Source organism: Scyliorhinus torazame, chromosome 5, assembly GCF_047496885.1.
Source record: "Scyliorhinus torazame isolate Kashiwa2021f chromosome 5, sScyTor2.1, whole genome shotgun sequence".
In the NCBI taxonomy this organism is placed as follows: Eukaryota; Metazoa; Chordata; class Chondrichthyes; order Carcharhiniformes; family Scyliorhinidae; genus Scyliorhinus; species Scyliorhinus torazame.
This window is the reverse complement of record NC_092711.1, coordinates 272,224,285-272,241,015: the sequence shown is the minus strand read 5'-3', so window position 1 is coordinate 272,241,015 and position 16,731 is coordinate 272,224,285. Positions and strand designations below refer to the sequence as shown.

Sequence of the window (16,731 nt, the reverse complement as noted above, 5' to 3'; positions counted from 1 at the left end):
GAGCGCATGGAGGCGGCTTCATGCAAGGGCACCAGTCTGGGGGCGTTGGTAACTGCGCCTCTGCTGTTCCCGCCGGCACGGTACTCCACCACCCCCGTGGTGGTGGCGGCCCTGGGAGTCTGGGGGCAATAGAGGAGACATGTGGGAGCAGAGGGAGCATTGGTCTGGTCCCCAATCCGTCATCATCATCAGTTTGCCCTGGGAAGTATGGATGGGGGGTTCCGGGTATGGCAGAGAGCAGGGATTGAGAGGAAGGGGGATATGTTTATAGAGGGAGCCTTCTGAGTATGAGGGCGCTTGAAGAGAAGTTTGGGTTGGCGAGGGGAAACTAATTCCGGTATCTGCAGGTGTGGAACTTCCTTCGTAACCAGGTGTCCACCTTCCCGCTCCTAGCGCTAAGGGGGATTCAGGACAGGGTCGTTTCCAGAAGGTGGGTAGGAGAAGGGAGCGATCCTGACATTTACAAGGAATTTAGGGGTTGGAGGAGACGCAGACCAAGGAGCTGAAGCACAAGTGGGAGGAGGAGCTGGGAGGAGAGATACAGGGAGGGCAGCATGGTGGTGCAGTGGGTTAGCCCTGCAGCCTCACGGCACCGAGGTCCCAGGTTCGATCCTGGCTCTGGGTCACTGTCCGTGTGGAGTTTGCACATTCTCCCCGTGTTTGCGTGGGTTTCGCCCCCACAACCCAAAGATATGCAGGGTAGGTGGATTGACCATGCTAAATTGCCCCATAATTGGAAAAAATGAATTGGGTACACTAAATTTAAGAAAGGAAAAAAATATATAATATTTTAAAAAAGGAGAAATACAGGATGGTCTATAGGAGGACCTGTTGAGTAGAGTCAATGCGTCCGCAACATGTGCCAGGCTCAGCCAGATACAATTCAAGGTTGTTCATCGGGCTCACATGACAGTGGCCCGGATGAGCCGATTCTTTGGGGTGGAAGGCAGGTGTGCAAAATGTGAGGGTGGACCAGCGAACCATGTCCACATGTTCTGGGCATGTCCGAAGCTTGGGATTTTGGCAGGGGTTTGCAGATGTCATGCCCACGGTGTTAAAAACAAGGGTTGCACTGATTCCAGAGGCGGCGATTTTTGGGATGTCGGAAGACCCTGGAATCCAGGAGGAGAAAGCGGCAGACGTTATAGCCTTTGCTTCCTTGGTATCCCGGAGACGGATACTGTTAGCTTGGAGGGGCTCAAAGCCCCCGAAGTCAGAAACCTGGCTATCGGACATGGTTCACTTTCTCTGTTTGGAGAAAATCAAGTTCGCTTTGAGAGGGTCACTGTTGGGTTCGCCCGGAGGTGGCAACTGGACGTCGTCGACTTCAAGGAAAATTAATCGTAAGCAGAAGGCGGGGGGGGGGGGCTTAGTTTAGCTTAGAGTAGAGGGTTAATAAAGGTGAGACCTGTAAGGAAGGGAGACGGCTTTTGCACTATGTTTATAGTTTCATGTACATTGTTTATTTTGTTGTTGTTACAATACCAAAAATACTTCAATGAAATGTTTGCTAAAAAAAAACATTGCTGCCTCACAGCCCCAGGGACCCGGGTTAGATTCCGACCTTGGGTGGCTGTGGTGTTTGCACATTCTTCATGTGTCTGCGTGGGTTTCCTCCACAGTCCAAAGATGTGCAGGTTGGGTGGATTGGCCATGCTTTTTTGCCCCTTAGTATCCAACGGTTAGATGGATATAGGGTGGGGATTGGGCCGAGGTTAGGATGCTCTTTCGGAGGGTTGGTGCAGACTTCTTTAAAATATAAATTTAGAGTACACAATTAATTTTTTCCAATTAAGGGGCAATTTAGCGTGGCCAATCCACCTACTCTACACATCTTTGGGTTGTGGGGGCGAAACCCACACAAACACAGTAAGAATGTGCAAACTCTGCACGGACAGTGACCCAGAGCCTGGATCGAACCTGGGACTTTGGTGCCATGAGGCAGCAGTACTAACCACTGTGTCACCCTGCTGCCCTTGGGTGGGTGCAGGCTCGATGGGCTGAGTGGCCTCCTTCTGCACTGTGGGGACTCTTATGATTCCATGAGTTGTAAGCAAGACTTCCCATACTTCCCACCTTCACTCTTTCGTTCCTCGAACAATGTTCAGGCTTGTAAAACCTAAAACTTGGTGTCCTGCAGTTACTTGATTTTTATGCCATTTCCTCTTTTGAACCTTGGTGCTATATTGTAATGTGAAAGATCGTTTCTGCTGGTTGGGGAATCGAAAACATGGGGGCACAGTCTCGGGATAAGGGGCCAATTATTTCGGACTGCGATTAGGAGAAATTCACTCCTAGGGTTGTGAATCTTTGGAATTTCCTACCCCAGAGGGTTATAAATGTTCCATCATTGAATGCGTTTTCGGCTGAGAGAGAGTTTTGTAGTCTATGGGACTCGGGATGTGGGAAATGGGTGCAAAGTGGAGTTGAAGCCCAAGATCAGCCATGACGTTGAATGGCGGAGCAGGCTCAACCGGCCATACGGTCGTCTTCTCGTATTTCTTGTGTAATAAGACTGGAGGTTTACGCATGCTGAGGTGCTGTCCTTTAACAAACGTGAATGCCTTTCAAATGGTTAGAAATGCAATGGAACAGATTGGATGGGGAGGGAGTGACTGAAAATGAATAATCATTCAACATAAAGGGACCCTCTGTTTTGCTCCTTAATTGACAAGAGATTTTCTGCAGTGCCAAGTTTTGTTATTTGTGGAAACCTTGCACTTTTATTTGTTTCATCTCTCTTCAAAATTGAACGTATTTCTGAGAGAATTTGCTGAACTTGCCAGAGGCTTAAAGGCTGCTTAGACAAGTTGAGTGAATGGTCAGATTCATGGCTGATGCAATATAACGTGGTGGTGTGAAGTTATCCACTTTCGTAGGAAGAACAGAATGGCAGCGTATTATTTAAATGGTGATCGATTGGGAAGCAGTGATGTATAAAGAGACCTGAGTGTCCTTGTACATCAGCCATCAAACATGCTGGCATTCATGTATGTATACAAACTCAAATGAAGTGATACCACTTAAGGTGAAGTACGAGGAGTCCGCCAGGAGAAATATTTTTAGTGAAAACCTTTTCATTGTAACAAAATAGTATAATATAAATCAGATGCTTCCAAGTTGAAATGTAAAAAGAGCACAATCAACAATCAAGAACGCATCCAACCGTAAGCCACCCCGACATTAAAGTAAAACCCCCATAACAATTGACAGTGACTAACTCTTTAAAAAAAGGAATTGAATGGCTGCCATCTTAGAAAGACCCCTTCTCCTGACCCCTTTATGGTGTACTTAAACTTCTTCAAATGTAGAAATTCCATGAGGTCACCCAACCAGGACAAGGCACTAAGTGGAATAGAAGACCTCTCACCAAGCTAAACCTGCCTCCGGGCTGTTAACGAGGTGGATGTCCGCCTTCACCGCGGTCTGCAGCACCAGTGAATCTGATACCCTGCAAATGGCCACCAGTGGACAAGGTGCAGTTCAACATTAAGAATCTCTGACTTGGTGTTGAAGAAGGAGATCCAAAGGCTTAATAAGTTGGGACACAACCAAAACATTTGAGTATGGTTAGTTGGTCCCCGAGAACACCGCTCACATATGTTTCTCTCCCCCCAAAAAACTCGCTCATTCTTTCCTTGGTCAGACGAGTCTTGTGCGCCAACTTGAACAGGACCAAACTAAGCTGAGCACAGGAAGTCATGGAATTGACCCTACGAAGAGCCTCACTCCACACCCCCTCATCCAGATTTGGACCCAATTCACACCTCCCATTTCACCTTCACCTCATTCAACGGAGTTGACTTCGCTGATAGGATCTGGCCGTAGATAGCTGAAATAAAAACCCCCCCCAACCAGACCCAGCCAAACATAAAAATCCTCTCCAACAGGGAGAGCAGTGGCACCAAAGGAAAAGTCTTCTGCAAATAATTGTGAATCTAGAAATATCAAAACAAGTTGGGCGCAGGAAATTGAAATTTTACCGAACAGCTCCTCAAAGCTGGTAACCTTTCCTTGACGAATAGGTCTCCAAACCCCTTCCCTGCCATGACCTAAACGTTGAGTTGAAGCCCACTGGCACAAAGAGATGAATACTGCAGATAGGGGCCAACAACGACCTAGATCTAAATTTAAAATGCTGTCTGAACTGCTTCCAGATTTTCAGGCTGTTGATTCGAAGAAAATCTGACAGAGAACGGAAACAAAGCAGTTACAAAGCACCCAAACTAGAACCCCTCCAAGAACTCTCCTCCATTTGCCCCCATATAGAACTCTGATCACTTAGCCATCCCAGTACTTTCTCAACATTGGCAGCCCAATAGAAAAATAACAATTGGGTAAAGCTAAACCACGTGACTGTGTATTTCTCTGGAGCAACACCCTTTGGATCCTTGGGTCTTGCCCACCCAAATAAAAGGAGACATTAATTTGTTAACTCTGACGAAGAAGAATTTGAGAAGAAAAGTGGCAAGACGCTTAAAAAGAAATTAAAACCTTGTGAGGATATTCCTTGTTAATGGTCCAAACCCTGCCTGTCAAGAATCTGGCACGGTTATCCCACTTCTGCAAGTCAGATTTGACCCCATTCACCAGGCTAGCATAATTTAATTTATGGAGTGAGGTCCAATCATGGGCCACCCGGATTCCCAGATAATGAAAGCTAGATCTAGCCAGGCGAAAAGGCAACATCCCCAGATCGGCCCCCCTCCCTGGGGGTTAACTGGACAGCATTCGCTCTTATCCAAATTTAACTTTCACCCAGAGAAGGAGCCAAAACTTCTATGTAGCTTCATTGTCTAATCCATAGTGGAAACTGAGTCCGTAATATAAATATAAAGACAGTGAGAAGTCTTACAACACCAGGTTAAAATCACTAGCTTTCGGAGCACTGCTCCTTCCTCGGGAGCAGATCATATAAAGAAGCAGATCATCTGCAAAGAAAGACTCCTATGCTCCCGCACTCTCTTATTTAGCCCCTTACACTTTCAGGAAGATTTTTATGCCATGGCCAGCAGTTCAATTGCTAAAGCAAATAGAAGCAGAGATGATGAACATCCCTGCCTCGTTTTCATATTCAACGGAAAATAACCCGAGCTCAAGGCATTCATGTGAACACTAGCAGTAGGGCCCTATACAATAAACAAATCCAGGATTTGAAGTTTTGCCCAAACCCAAACTTCCCAAGAATCTCAAAGAGAGATCCCCACTCCACCCTATCAAACGTTTTTCCAGCGTCCATGGAAACAATCATTGGGTTACGACTTTTGAGAGGGGGGAAAAGGACAATATTTGAATGGGGGCAATGACAATATTTAACAGCCGATGCACATTGGCTGACCCTTGATGAAGCCTGTCTGGTTTTCTGAGATCACTTCTGGGGAGGCAGTGCTCCAACCTCCATGCCAGCAAAATTGAGAGTAATTTAGCGTCTGCATTCAAAAGTGAGAGTACAGGTGCAAAGATGTCTTATTGCAGCTGTACAGAGCCTCAATGAGACTACATCTGAAATATTGTGTATTGCTGTTTTGGTGTCCTTCCCATTTCTTTTATTTTACTTTTATTATTTTTAGTCTGTGGATCCATAATCGGGATGCATTTCAGCAGAAGAGTGCTTGTCAGGGCAGTGCGTTCCTAGGCTTTGTATTTTGGAGAGGAGAAACAGACTCATCGGCACAGAGTAAATGTTAGAAACCAGCTTTGGGGGAAGTCTGTTTGATTGATCGGCTGTGTGATGCTTTCTGAGAGCTTGGCAGATATGTTTAAACCTTGGGAAGGGGAAGGAACTCGCGCTCTCTCTCTCTCTCGCCGCAAGAACTGCTTTACTGTTCTACAACCAGCGAGTGCCTGACACATCCTTGCTGTAAACTTGAAATAATCCTGAATCTACAGAACAAAATAGATAACCTTGGCAGAACCCTCTAGACACCCGAAGGAAGAGGAGCTGTGTTTTCTCCCCCTCTCTGCTGCTGGTTGCCTACTGTATCTGTGAGACTGCAGTGAAGATCATTACAAGCTGAAGGAAAATAGAGTAATTAACTGAAGGCCTACCTGAGAAAGAAATTAACTGGAGGTCATTCATCTGAATCAAAAATCCTTATCCTTTTACTATATTTTGACCTCTCAAACCATCCTTTTCCCTCTCTTGTGTATGAGAGTGGGGGGTTGGGAATCAGATAGTAGATAGCCTATTATCTTTTTTTGTCATAATTTTAAAAAAAAATTTCGCCAATTTAGCGTGGCTAGTCCACCTACCCTGCACATCTTTGTGTTGTGGGGGGGAAACCCATGCAAACACGAAGAGCGTGTGCAAACTCCACACAGACAGTGACCCAGAGCCGGGATCGAACCTGGGACCTCGGTGCCGTGAGACAGCAGTGTTAACCACTGCGCCACCGTGCTACCCTGTCTATTATAATTACTGCAAATACATTTACATTTTTTTACAAACCTAATGACTGTGGTCAATATACCTCAACCAAAGTCACGGGTATTAATAAATCTGATTTCACCTGTGTTGTGAATCTGCGCCAAGTGGGGCTGGAATTGACCGTGCACTAGCCCAGGGTGTAATAACATTATCTAAGAAAGGATATAAAGAACATATAGAGCGAGTGTAATGAACATTCACCAGGCTGATTTTTGGGATGGCCAGATTGTCGTAATTGGGTCGAATGGGTCAGTATTCATTGAAGTTTAGAAGAATTAAGAGTGGATCTAATTGAAACATGTGGAATTCTGATAAGGATGCAGTGATAATGTTTCCTCTGACTGGGGAGATCTAGAACAAGGGGTCACAGTCTCTGGGTGCAGCGTAGGCCATTTAGGACTGAGATAAGAGAAATCTTATCACTCAGTGGTGAACCTGTGGAATTGTCTACTGCAGAAGGCTATGAAGGCTGAGTCGCTGAATATATTTTATAAGGAAATAAATAGGGTTCTTGACTCTAAAGACATCAAGGGGTATGGAGAGAAAACAGCAGTATGGATTGAGTTGGAGGATTTGCTAGGATCGTATTGAATGGTGGAGCAGGCCCAAAAGACCAAATGAGCTACTCCTATTTTCTATGTTAAGTTTCCTGATTCCGTATTCCAGTGAACTCTAATACAGTGTAGCATTTTCAATTGCAGATAAACCTAAATTACCTGATAATTACACCAATGAAACTTGGCAAAAACTGAAAGAAGCAGTCGAAGCAATTCAGAAGAGCATCTCAATCAAATACAATTTGGAGGAACTTTATCAGGTAATAGAACAGAGCATGGTTTTTTATATGTAGTGGCATTAGATGATTTTGAAAACCAAGGCACCGACAATGATTTGTATGCTTCTTAGTTTGCTACGTTTTGCTGCCAACTTTGTATCTTTTACATGTATTATTACCCATCTCCCGAGAGGACACAAAATAATTTTCCCCTCCCCTCTGAAGGTGCTGAGTATTGGTAAAGTACATTTCCATCAGTGTCAATAGCTCTTCAGGGTCAAATTGAAGCCTATAATTTAGTGGATTTAGCAGAAAATCAGCCAAGGTCCCGTCTCCTGATCACTCGTGAAAAGTATGTGTGAAAGCAGAAAAGAACTCCGAAATTATGCATTTACCTGCTAATCTGTGCTGTCTTGGCCTGTGTAAGAAAAATAGATCCCCCCCCACGACAAACAAATCATACATGTCCCCCAGCCACGCTGCGATCCCCAATGTCGCAGCCAACCTCCAATTTCAGAATATACGTCGCAGGGCACTCTGAGGCAAAGGCCACAACACCGGCCTCCTTTCCCATCTGCACTAAAGGGTCCAGTGTCAGCTTCACACCCACAATCCCCAGCAGTCTCTCGAACATCACCTCCCAGAAGTTGTCCAATTTTGTACACCCCCAAACATGTGGGATTGGTGCGTCAGCCCCCTCCCACACTTCGCACACATCTGCCATTCATAGGACGAACCCACTCAGTGGGTCACCCACTGACCCGAGTCATAGGGGCCCTATGCACTACCTTGAACTGTATCAGGCTCATCCTTGTGCAGGAGGAGGTTGAATTCAACCCGGTGCATTACTTCACTCCAAACTCCCACCCCAACTCCTCCTTGCACATCTGCTTAATTCCTTTTATCGAGGTTGCTCCCTTTTCTCTCAACCACCCATATATAGCCCCATTCCGGGTGCAGCGATGCCCCCACCATTGCCCCTGCCATCGTCTCATCCTTCCGGCATTTGCCCCCTCGAATAATAATAATGCGACGAATTTGGGAGCGCCAGTCCCCCATCCCACCTCCGAATTTGCAACAAGGCCCTACTAACCCTCGGCGTCCTGCCTGCCCAAACAAACTCCGATATCATCATATCCACCCTTGATAGGCCTTCGGGAGAAAGATTGTGAGGGACTGGAAGATAAATAGAAATCTTGGCAGGACATTCATATTTACAACCTGCACCCTCCCTGCCAGTGTCAAGTGCAGGTTATCCCACCTTTTAGTGTCAATTTAGGGTTTTGCAACTTAGGACAACCCTTCCCCATTCGCCAACTTCCCAATTGCTACTGTGCCACAGGTCTCCTCCAATTCCTTCGTCAGGTCTTTAACCTTTTTCTGCCAGACCTGGTAACTAACAGACATGCCACTCATGGGGATCGTCTCCTCCACACCTTCACCTGCACTTTCCTGTTGCAATTACCCCATTTTTGGGTAAAAAGAGCTCAAACCAAATCTTGCAGCTGGAGCTGCCCTGTGTGTGATCACCCACTCCATGGCTGCCACTGGAAGCTTCTGTTTTTATTTCTGTTCATGGGGCAATGGCACCAGAACTGGGGAAGGAGGGAGCTGTGAGGGGTTTCATTTGAACCGTGCTGGTATCAGTGTTCTCGCAAATTTAATAACTAAGGTTGCATCTAAGGCTTTAAAGTAAGCTGGGTTGGCTAAGTTGGAGAAATCCACATAGTTCAAGGGAAAGGACCAGGCAAAATGCAGATTAGTGATATGGTAATATTACATCCATAACCCCCCCCCAGGGCAACATTCACACAATCTTCTACCCCCCAAAGAGCTGGCTCATCCTCGCCCTGTGAAGTGTGTTCTATATACCACCTTCAGCTGTATTAGCCTCGTGCACGAGGTGGCGCCGTTCACTCTCCTGTAGCACCTCACACCGGAACCCCTCCTCCATATCCTCTGCCAACTCTTACTCCCACTTTGCCTTGATTCCTTTCAGCGGTGCCTTCTCCTCTTCCAAAATAGCACCGTAAACAGCCGATACTACCCCCTTTGCCTGTACCCTGTCGTCAGCACCTCCTTAGTGCCCTAATTCCTTTCTCCTCCCATCTCTGAAAATTTCCATCCCACTTCCCTGGCTCAAATCTATGGTTCCACTGAATTGGCATTTCCCTTGACCCTGCCCCCAACCCAAAGTGCTGGCGAAGCTGCCTCCAAATTCTCAACGAAGCTATTACTACTGGACCCCCTGAGTATCTCCCCAGGGCCGTCGGGAGCGGCGCTGTTGCTAGCGCCTTCAATCCTGACCCCTACACAAACTCTCCTCCATTCTGACCCATTGGGAGTCAACCCATCTGACCCAGATCCGTGCCTCCTCCACATTTGCCACCCAGTAATAGTACATGTTCGGAAGACCTAAAACCCCTCTGTAGTAGCACCTTTCTAATTCTGGCCACCTTCCATCCCCATATGAACAGGGTAATCATCCCTTCAAACTCTAAAAAATGCCTTTGGCAGGCATTGGAAAATAAACAGGAACCGTGGCAACACATTCATTTTAATCGCCTGTACCCAACCTGCCACTGACAGAGGGAGACCCTCCCATTTTGCAGTGTATGAAAACATGAGTGCACCAATAAACGGGGTCACAGGAGAAACGATAAAAAGACACAAGTAAAGGCTGAAGCATGCAGTGTTCGGAACAAGATCACTTAATTGGTAGTGCAAATTGAAGAAAATTGGTATGAAACGTTGGCCATTATAGAGGACATTATTGCAAGATTACTAGTGCTGAGAACAGAATATTCAGGGGTACTCAACATTTTGGAATGATAGATGTGAAGGAAAAGATGATAACCTTGCAATGCAAGATAAGAACATGGGAAATAGGACCAGGAGTAGGCAATGGATTAGACATGGTAGATTCAGAAAGAATGTTCCTGATGGTGGGAGAATCCAGAACTATGGGTCATAGTTTGAGGATAAGGAGTTAACTTTTTAGCATTGAGGTGAGGAGAATTTTTTTTCATCCAGAGTGGCGAATCTGTGGAATTCACTATCACAAAACGTAGTTGAGGTGAAAACATTGTGTAATTTCAAGAAGGAATTTGGTATAGCAATTAGGGCTAGAGGAATCAAGGGATATGGGGGAAGGTGCGATCAGGATAATGAACTCGTTCAGTCATGATCATAATGAATGGCAGAGCAGGCTTGAAGGGCCAAATGGCCTCCTGCTTTATTTTCTATGTGTATGGTCTTTCAAACTTGCTCTGCTATTCTTTTTAAAAAAAATAAAAAAAAATTAAATAAATCGAGTACCCAATTATTTCTTTTCATTTTAGGGGCAATTTAGTATAGCCAATTCACCTAACCTGCACATCTTTTTTTGGGTTGTGGGGGTGAGACCCACACAGACATTGGGAGAATGCGCAAATGCCATATGAACAGTGGCCCGGGGCTGGCATCAAACCTGGGTCCTCAGTGCAGTGAGGCAGTAGTGCTTGCCACTGTGCTGCCCCTTGCTCTGCATTCAGTGCAATTGTGGCTAATCTGACTTTGCCTCACCTCCACTTTTCCTTCCAGTTCCTCATAAACTTGGACCTCCATATAGTTCAAGAACCTGTCTTATCCTTAAATATTTTCAATGACTCAGTCTCCATTGCTCTCGGATACAGAAATCCAAAGATTCGTGACCCTTTGATCGAATTCCTTGTCATCTCTGTCTTAAATGGATGACCACATATATTCTAAAACGTGTCCGCCAGTATTAGATTTGTCATAAAGGGAAGCACCCTCTCAGCATCAACCCAGTAAAGCTCCATCAAAACCGCATACGTGTATATATATTTTCATTTTAAAAATAAATTTAGAGTACCCAATTCATTTTTTACAATTAAGGGGCAATTTATGGTGGCCAATCCACCTATCCTGCACATCTTTGGGTTGTGGGGGTGAAACCCACGCAAACACAGGGAGAATGTGCAAACTCCACATGGACAGTGACCCAGAGCTGGGATCGAACCTGGGACCTCGGTGCTGTGAGGCAGCAATGCTAACCACTGTGCCACCGTGCTGCCCCAAACCCGTATATATTTTAATAAGATCCTCTCTCATTCTTCGAAACTCAAGTCATTATGGGTCCAACCTGCTTAACCTTAAGATAACTGTTTAATTCCAGGATTCAAACTAGTGAACTTTCTCTGAACTGAACAATGCAAGTATATCTCTCCCTAAATAAGGAGATCAGAATTGTATGTAGTACATCAGGTGTGATCTTAGCAACGCCTTGTACAGTTGTGACAAGACTTACTTTCTTCTTTCCTCCATTCCCCCTTGCAATTGAGACCATCAGCCCATTTGCCTTCCTAATTACTGGTTGACCTTGCATGCTAACCTTTTGTGATTCATGTCCAAGGACAGCCAGATCCCGCTTCACTATAGTATTCTGCAATTCTTCCTACCAAAGTGGATCTTCTCACATCTTCACATATTCTACTCCATCTGCCAAACTGATGCTCACTCATTAAACTAATCTATATCCCATTGTAGCCTCTCCCACCTACCTTTGTATTGTCAGCAAATTTGGCTACAATTTACACATTCATCAAAGTCATTGTTAGGATAGCGGACAAGACCCCAATTTTTGTGAGGATCCCGATCAAGAAATCAGAACATTTTGCAATTTGTAAAACTGAGGAAAAGATATTTCATCCCAGGAGTGATAACACTGACCGGTAGGTGTCTTTTATGTTAAAACAAGCACAAAATTAACCACATTAACGTGGAATCCCTACAGTGCAGAGGGAAACCGTTAGGCCCATAAAGTCTGCACTGACCCTCTGAAAGAGCACCCTATCTCGGCACGCGTCCCCATCCTAGCCCCGTAACCCAGAAAACCCACCCAACATTTTGGACACTAAGGGGCAGATTTATCATGGCCAATCCACCTAACCTGCACTTCTTTGGACTGTGGGAGGAAACCGGTTCACCCGGAGGAAATCCGCGCAAACACAGGGAGAATGTACAAACTCCACACATGCAGTCACCCAAGGCTGGAATTGAACCAGGGTCCCTGGCACTGGGAGGTAGCAGTGCTTGCCAACCCTTGTGCCACCGTGAAAGAAATAGCTTTACAATTATCAGTTAAACTGTTCTTAAATGAGCAGAAACACTTTAATTTATGCCCTGCACATCACTCTTATATATATATATATATATATATTTCAATCAAGCAATCCAATATAGTTCAAATGCCACTTAAGTTAACAAATCAAGTTGACTTACTGCTCTTTGTGGAGAACCTTTTGGAGAGACCCTTTCTTTTTAAAAAAAAAAAAAATATTTTATTCAAGTTTTTTGGCCAAACATAACAATACGTAGTGTTTCTTTTACACAACAATAAAGCAATATAAATAACCGTGGCCAGTTTTAAACAAATAAATAAGTAATATATAAACAAAAACAAAAACTAAATGGCAACTGCCTTGTCCAAAATAAATACTCTCCAAAAATACAATCCAACAATCAAATATACAATTACATATACCAAATACCTATACATACACAATAACATCCCTGAGAGTCCGTCCGATTCCTTCTCCCCCCCCCCCCCCCCCCCGGGTTGCTGCTGTTATCTACTTCTTTTCCATTCCCTCTATCTTTCTGTGAGGTAGTCGACGAACGGTTGCCACCGCCTGGTGAACCCCTGAGCCGAACCCCTTAACACGAACTTAATCCGTTCTAACTTTATGAACCCTGCCATATCGTTTATCCAGGTCTCCACACCCGGGGGTTTGGCTTCCTTCCACATTAACAATATCCTGCGCCCGGCTACAAGGGACGCAAAGGCCAACACGTCAGCGCCTCTCGCCTCCTGCACTCCCTGCTCTTCTGCAACCCCAAATATAGCCAACCCACAGCTTGGTTCGACCCGGACCCCCACCACCTTCGAAAGCACCTTTGCTACCCCCACCCAGAACCCCTGTAGTGCCGGGCATGACCAGAACATGTGGGTGTGATTCGCTGGGCCTCTAGCATCTCGCACACCTATCCTCTACCCCAAAAAATTTACTAAGCCGTGCTCCAGTCATATGTGCCCCGTGTAGCACCTTAAATTGTATCAGGCTTAGCCTGGCACACGAGGACGATGAGTTTACCCTACGTAGGGCATCAGCCCACCGCACCTCCTCAATCTCCTCCCCCAGTTCTTCCCATTTCCCTTTCAGCTCATCTACCATGATCTCCCCCTCGTCCCTCATCTCCCTGTATATGTCCTCCACCTTACCGTCCCCCACCCATGTCTCTGAGATCACTCTATCCTGCACTTCCTGCGTCGGGAGCTGCGGGAATTCCCTCACCTGTTGCCTCACAAAAGCCCTCAATTGCATATACCGAAATGCATTCCCTTGGGGCAACCCATATTTCTCCGTCAGCGCTCCCAGACTAGCAAATGTCCCATCTACAAATAGATCTCTTAATTGTACTACCCCAGCTCTTTGCCATGCTCCAAATCCCCCATCCATTCTCCCCGGAACGAACCTATGATTGTTTCTTATCGGGGACCGCACCGAAGCTCCCGTCCCTCCCCTATGCCGTCTCCACTGCCCCCATATTTTCAATGTACCCACCACCACCGGGCTTGTGCTGTATTTCTTTGGTGAGAACGGCAACGGCGCCATCACCATTGCTTGCAGGCTAGTCCCCCTGCAGGACGCCCTCTCCAATCTCTTCCACGCCGCTCCCTCCCCTTCTCCCATCCACTTACACACCATTGAAACATTGGCGGCCCAGTAGTACTCACTTAGGCTTGGTAGTGCCAGCTCCCCCCTGTCCCTACTACGCTGCAAGAATCCCCGCCTCACTCTCGGGGTCTTCCCAGCCCACACAAAACTCATAATGCTCTTCTCAATTCTTTTGAAAAAAGCCTTCGTGATCACCACCGGGAGGCACTGGAACACAAAAAGGAATCTCAGGAGGACCACCATTTTAACCGCCTGCACCCTACCTGCCAATGACAGGGACACCATGTCCCATCTCTTGAAATCCTCCTCCATCTGTTCCACCAACCGTGTTAAATTAAGCCTATGTAATGTACCCCAATTCTTGGCTATCTGGATCCCCAGGTACCGGAAGTCCCTTGTTACCTTCCTCAACGGTAAATCCTCTATCTCTCTGGTCTGCTCCCCCGGATGCACCACAAATAACTCACTTTTCCCCATGTTCAGTTTATACCCTGAAAAATCCCCAAACTCCCCAAGTATCCGCATTACCTCTGGCATCCCCTCCGCCGGGTCCGCCACATATAGCAACAAATCATCCGCATACAGAGATACCCGGTGTTCTTCTCTCCCCCCCCCCCCCCCCCCCCCCCCCTAAGTACTCCCCTCCACTTCCTGGAACCCCTCAGTGCCATGGCCAGGGGTTCAATCGCCAATGCAAACAATAACGGAGACAGAGGACATCCCTGCCTCGTCCCTCTATGGAGCCGAAAATAGTCAGACCCCCGTCCATTCGTGACCACGCTCGCCATCGGGGCCCTATACAGCAACTGTACCCACCTGACCCGTCCCCAAAGCCAAATCTCCTCAACACCTCCCACAAATAATCCCACTCCACTCTATCAAATGCTTTCTCGGCATCCATCGCCACCACTATCTCCGCTTCCCCCTCTGGTGGGGCATCATCATTACCCCTAGCAGCCTCCGTATATTTGTATTTAGCTGTCTCTCCTTCACAAACCCAGTTTGGTCCTCATGGACCACCCCCGGGACACAATCCTCTATCCTCATTGCCATTACCTTGGCCAGAATCTTAGCACCCACATTCAGGAGGGAAATGGGCCTGTATGACCCGCGTTGCAGCGGCTCTTTTTCCTTCTTTAGCAGGAGTGATATCGTTGCCTCTGACATAGTCGGGGGCAGCTGCCCCCTTTCCCTCGCCTCATTAAAGGTTCTCATCAGTAGCGGGGCCAGCAAGTCCAAATATTTCTTATAGAATTCAACTGGGAATCCGTCTGGTCCTGGGGCCTTCCCCGCCTGCATGCTTCCAATCCCTTTCACTACTTCCTCCGTCTCAATCTGTGCTCCCAGCCCCACTCTCTCCTGTTCCTCCACCTTAGGAAATTCCAGCTGATCCAGAAAGCACATCATTCTCTCCTTCCCGTCTGGGGGCTGCGCTTCATATAATCTTTCATAAAATGCCTTGAACACTCCATTCACTCTCTCCGCTCCCCGCTCCATCCTCATCTCTCACCCCCCCCTATCTCCCTCGCTGCTCCCCTTTTCCTCAGTTGGTGGGCCAACAGCCTACTCGCCTTCTCCCCATATTCGTACTGAACACCCTGTGCCTTCCTCCATTGTGCCTCTGCTTACCCGTAGTCAACAAGTCAAATTCTACATGTAGCCTTTGCCTTTCCCTGTAGAGTCCCTCCTCCGGTGCCTCCGCGTATTGTCTGTCCACCCTCAGCAGTTCTTTCAACAACCGCTCCCTTTCCCTACCCTCCTGCTTTCCTTTATGTGCCCTAATAGATATCAGCTCCCCTCTAACCACTGCCTTCAGTGCCTCCCAGACCACTCCCACCTGTACCTCCCCATTATCATTAAGTTCCAAGTACCTTTCAATACACCCCCTCACCCTTAAACACACCCCCTCATCTGCCAATAATCCCATGTCCATTCTCCAGGGTGGAAGCTGTTGTTTTTCTTCCCCTATCTCCAGGACCACCCAGTGTGGAGCATGATCCGAGATGGCTATAGCCGTGTACTCCGTCCCCGTCACCTTTGGGATCAGTGCCCTTCCCAAAACAAAAAAATCGATTCGTGAAAATACTTTATGTACATAGGATAAAAACGAAAACTCCTTACTCCGAGGTCTACTAAATCTCCAGGGATCTACTCCTCCCATCTGCACCATAAAATCCTTAAGCACCCTAGCTGCAGCCGGCCTCCTTCCGGTCCTGGACCTCAATCTGTCCAGCCCTGGGTCCAGCACCGTATTAAAGTCTCCACCCATTACCAACTTCCCCACTTGTAGGTCTGGGATTCGTCCTAACATACGCCTCATGAAATTGGCATCATCCCAGTTCGGGGCATACACGTTCACTAATACCACCGCCTCCCCTTGCAGTTTGCCACTCACCATCATGTATCTGCCCCCACTATCAGCCACTTTAGTCTTTGCCTCAAACATTACCCGCTTCCCCACTAGTATGGCCACCCCCCTGTTTTTTGCATCTAGCCCTGAATGAAACACCTGCCCCACCCATCCTTTGCGAAGTCTAACATGGTCTGTCAGCTTCAGATGCGTCTCCTGAAGCATAACCACATCTGCCTTAAGTTTCTTTAGGTGTTCGAGTACCCGTGCCCTCTTAATCGGCCCGTTCAGCCCTCTCTCACATTCCACGTGATCAACCGGGTTGGGGGGCTCTTTACCCCCCCCCCCCCCCCCCCCCCCTCCTTGACGACTAGCCATTTCCTTTTTCAATCCAGCTCCTCACCCGGTTCCCACGTAGCTGTATCCCCCCAGGTGGCCC

General features: G+C 47.0%; 1 protein-coding gene across 1 annotated transcript in view; it reads left to right on the top strand.

Moving 5' to 3' along the window:
* Positions 1–16,731, top strand: part of cul4b (cullin 4B) — a 128,046-nt gene that overhangs the window by 16,206 nt on the left and 95,109 nt on the right. The window contains exon 2 of the mRNA XM_072505565.1: positions 7,129–7,244. Within this exon, the coding sequence (XP_072361666.1) occupies positions 7,129–7,244 (116 nt within the window). The remainder of the gene's footprint in view (positions 1–7,128; positions 7,245–16,731) is intronic.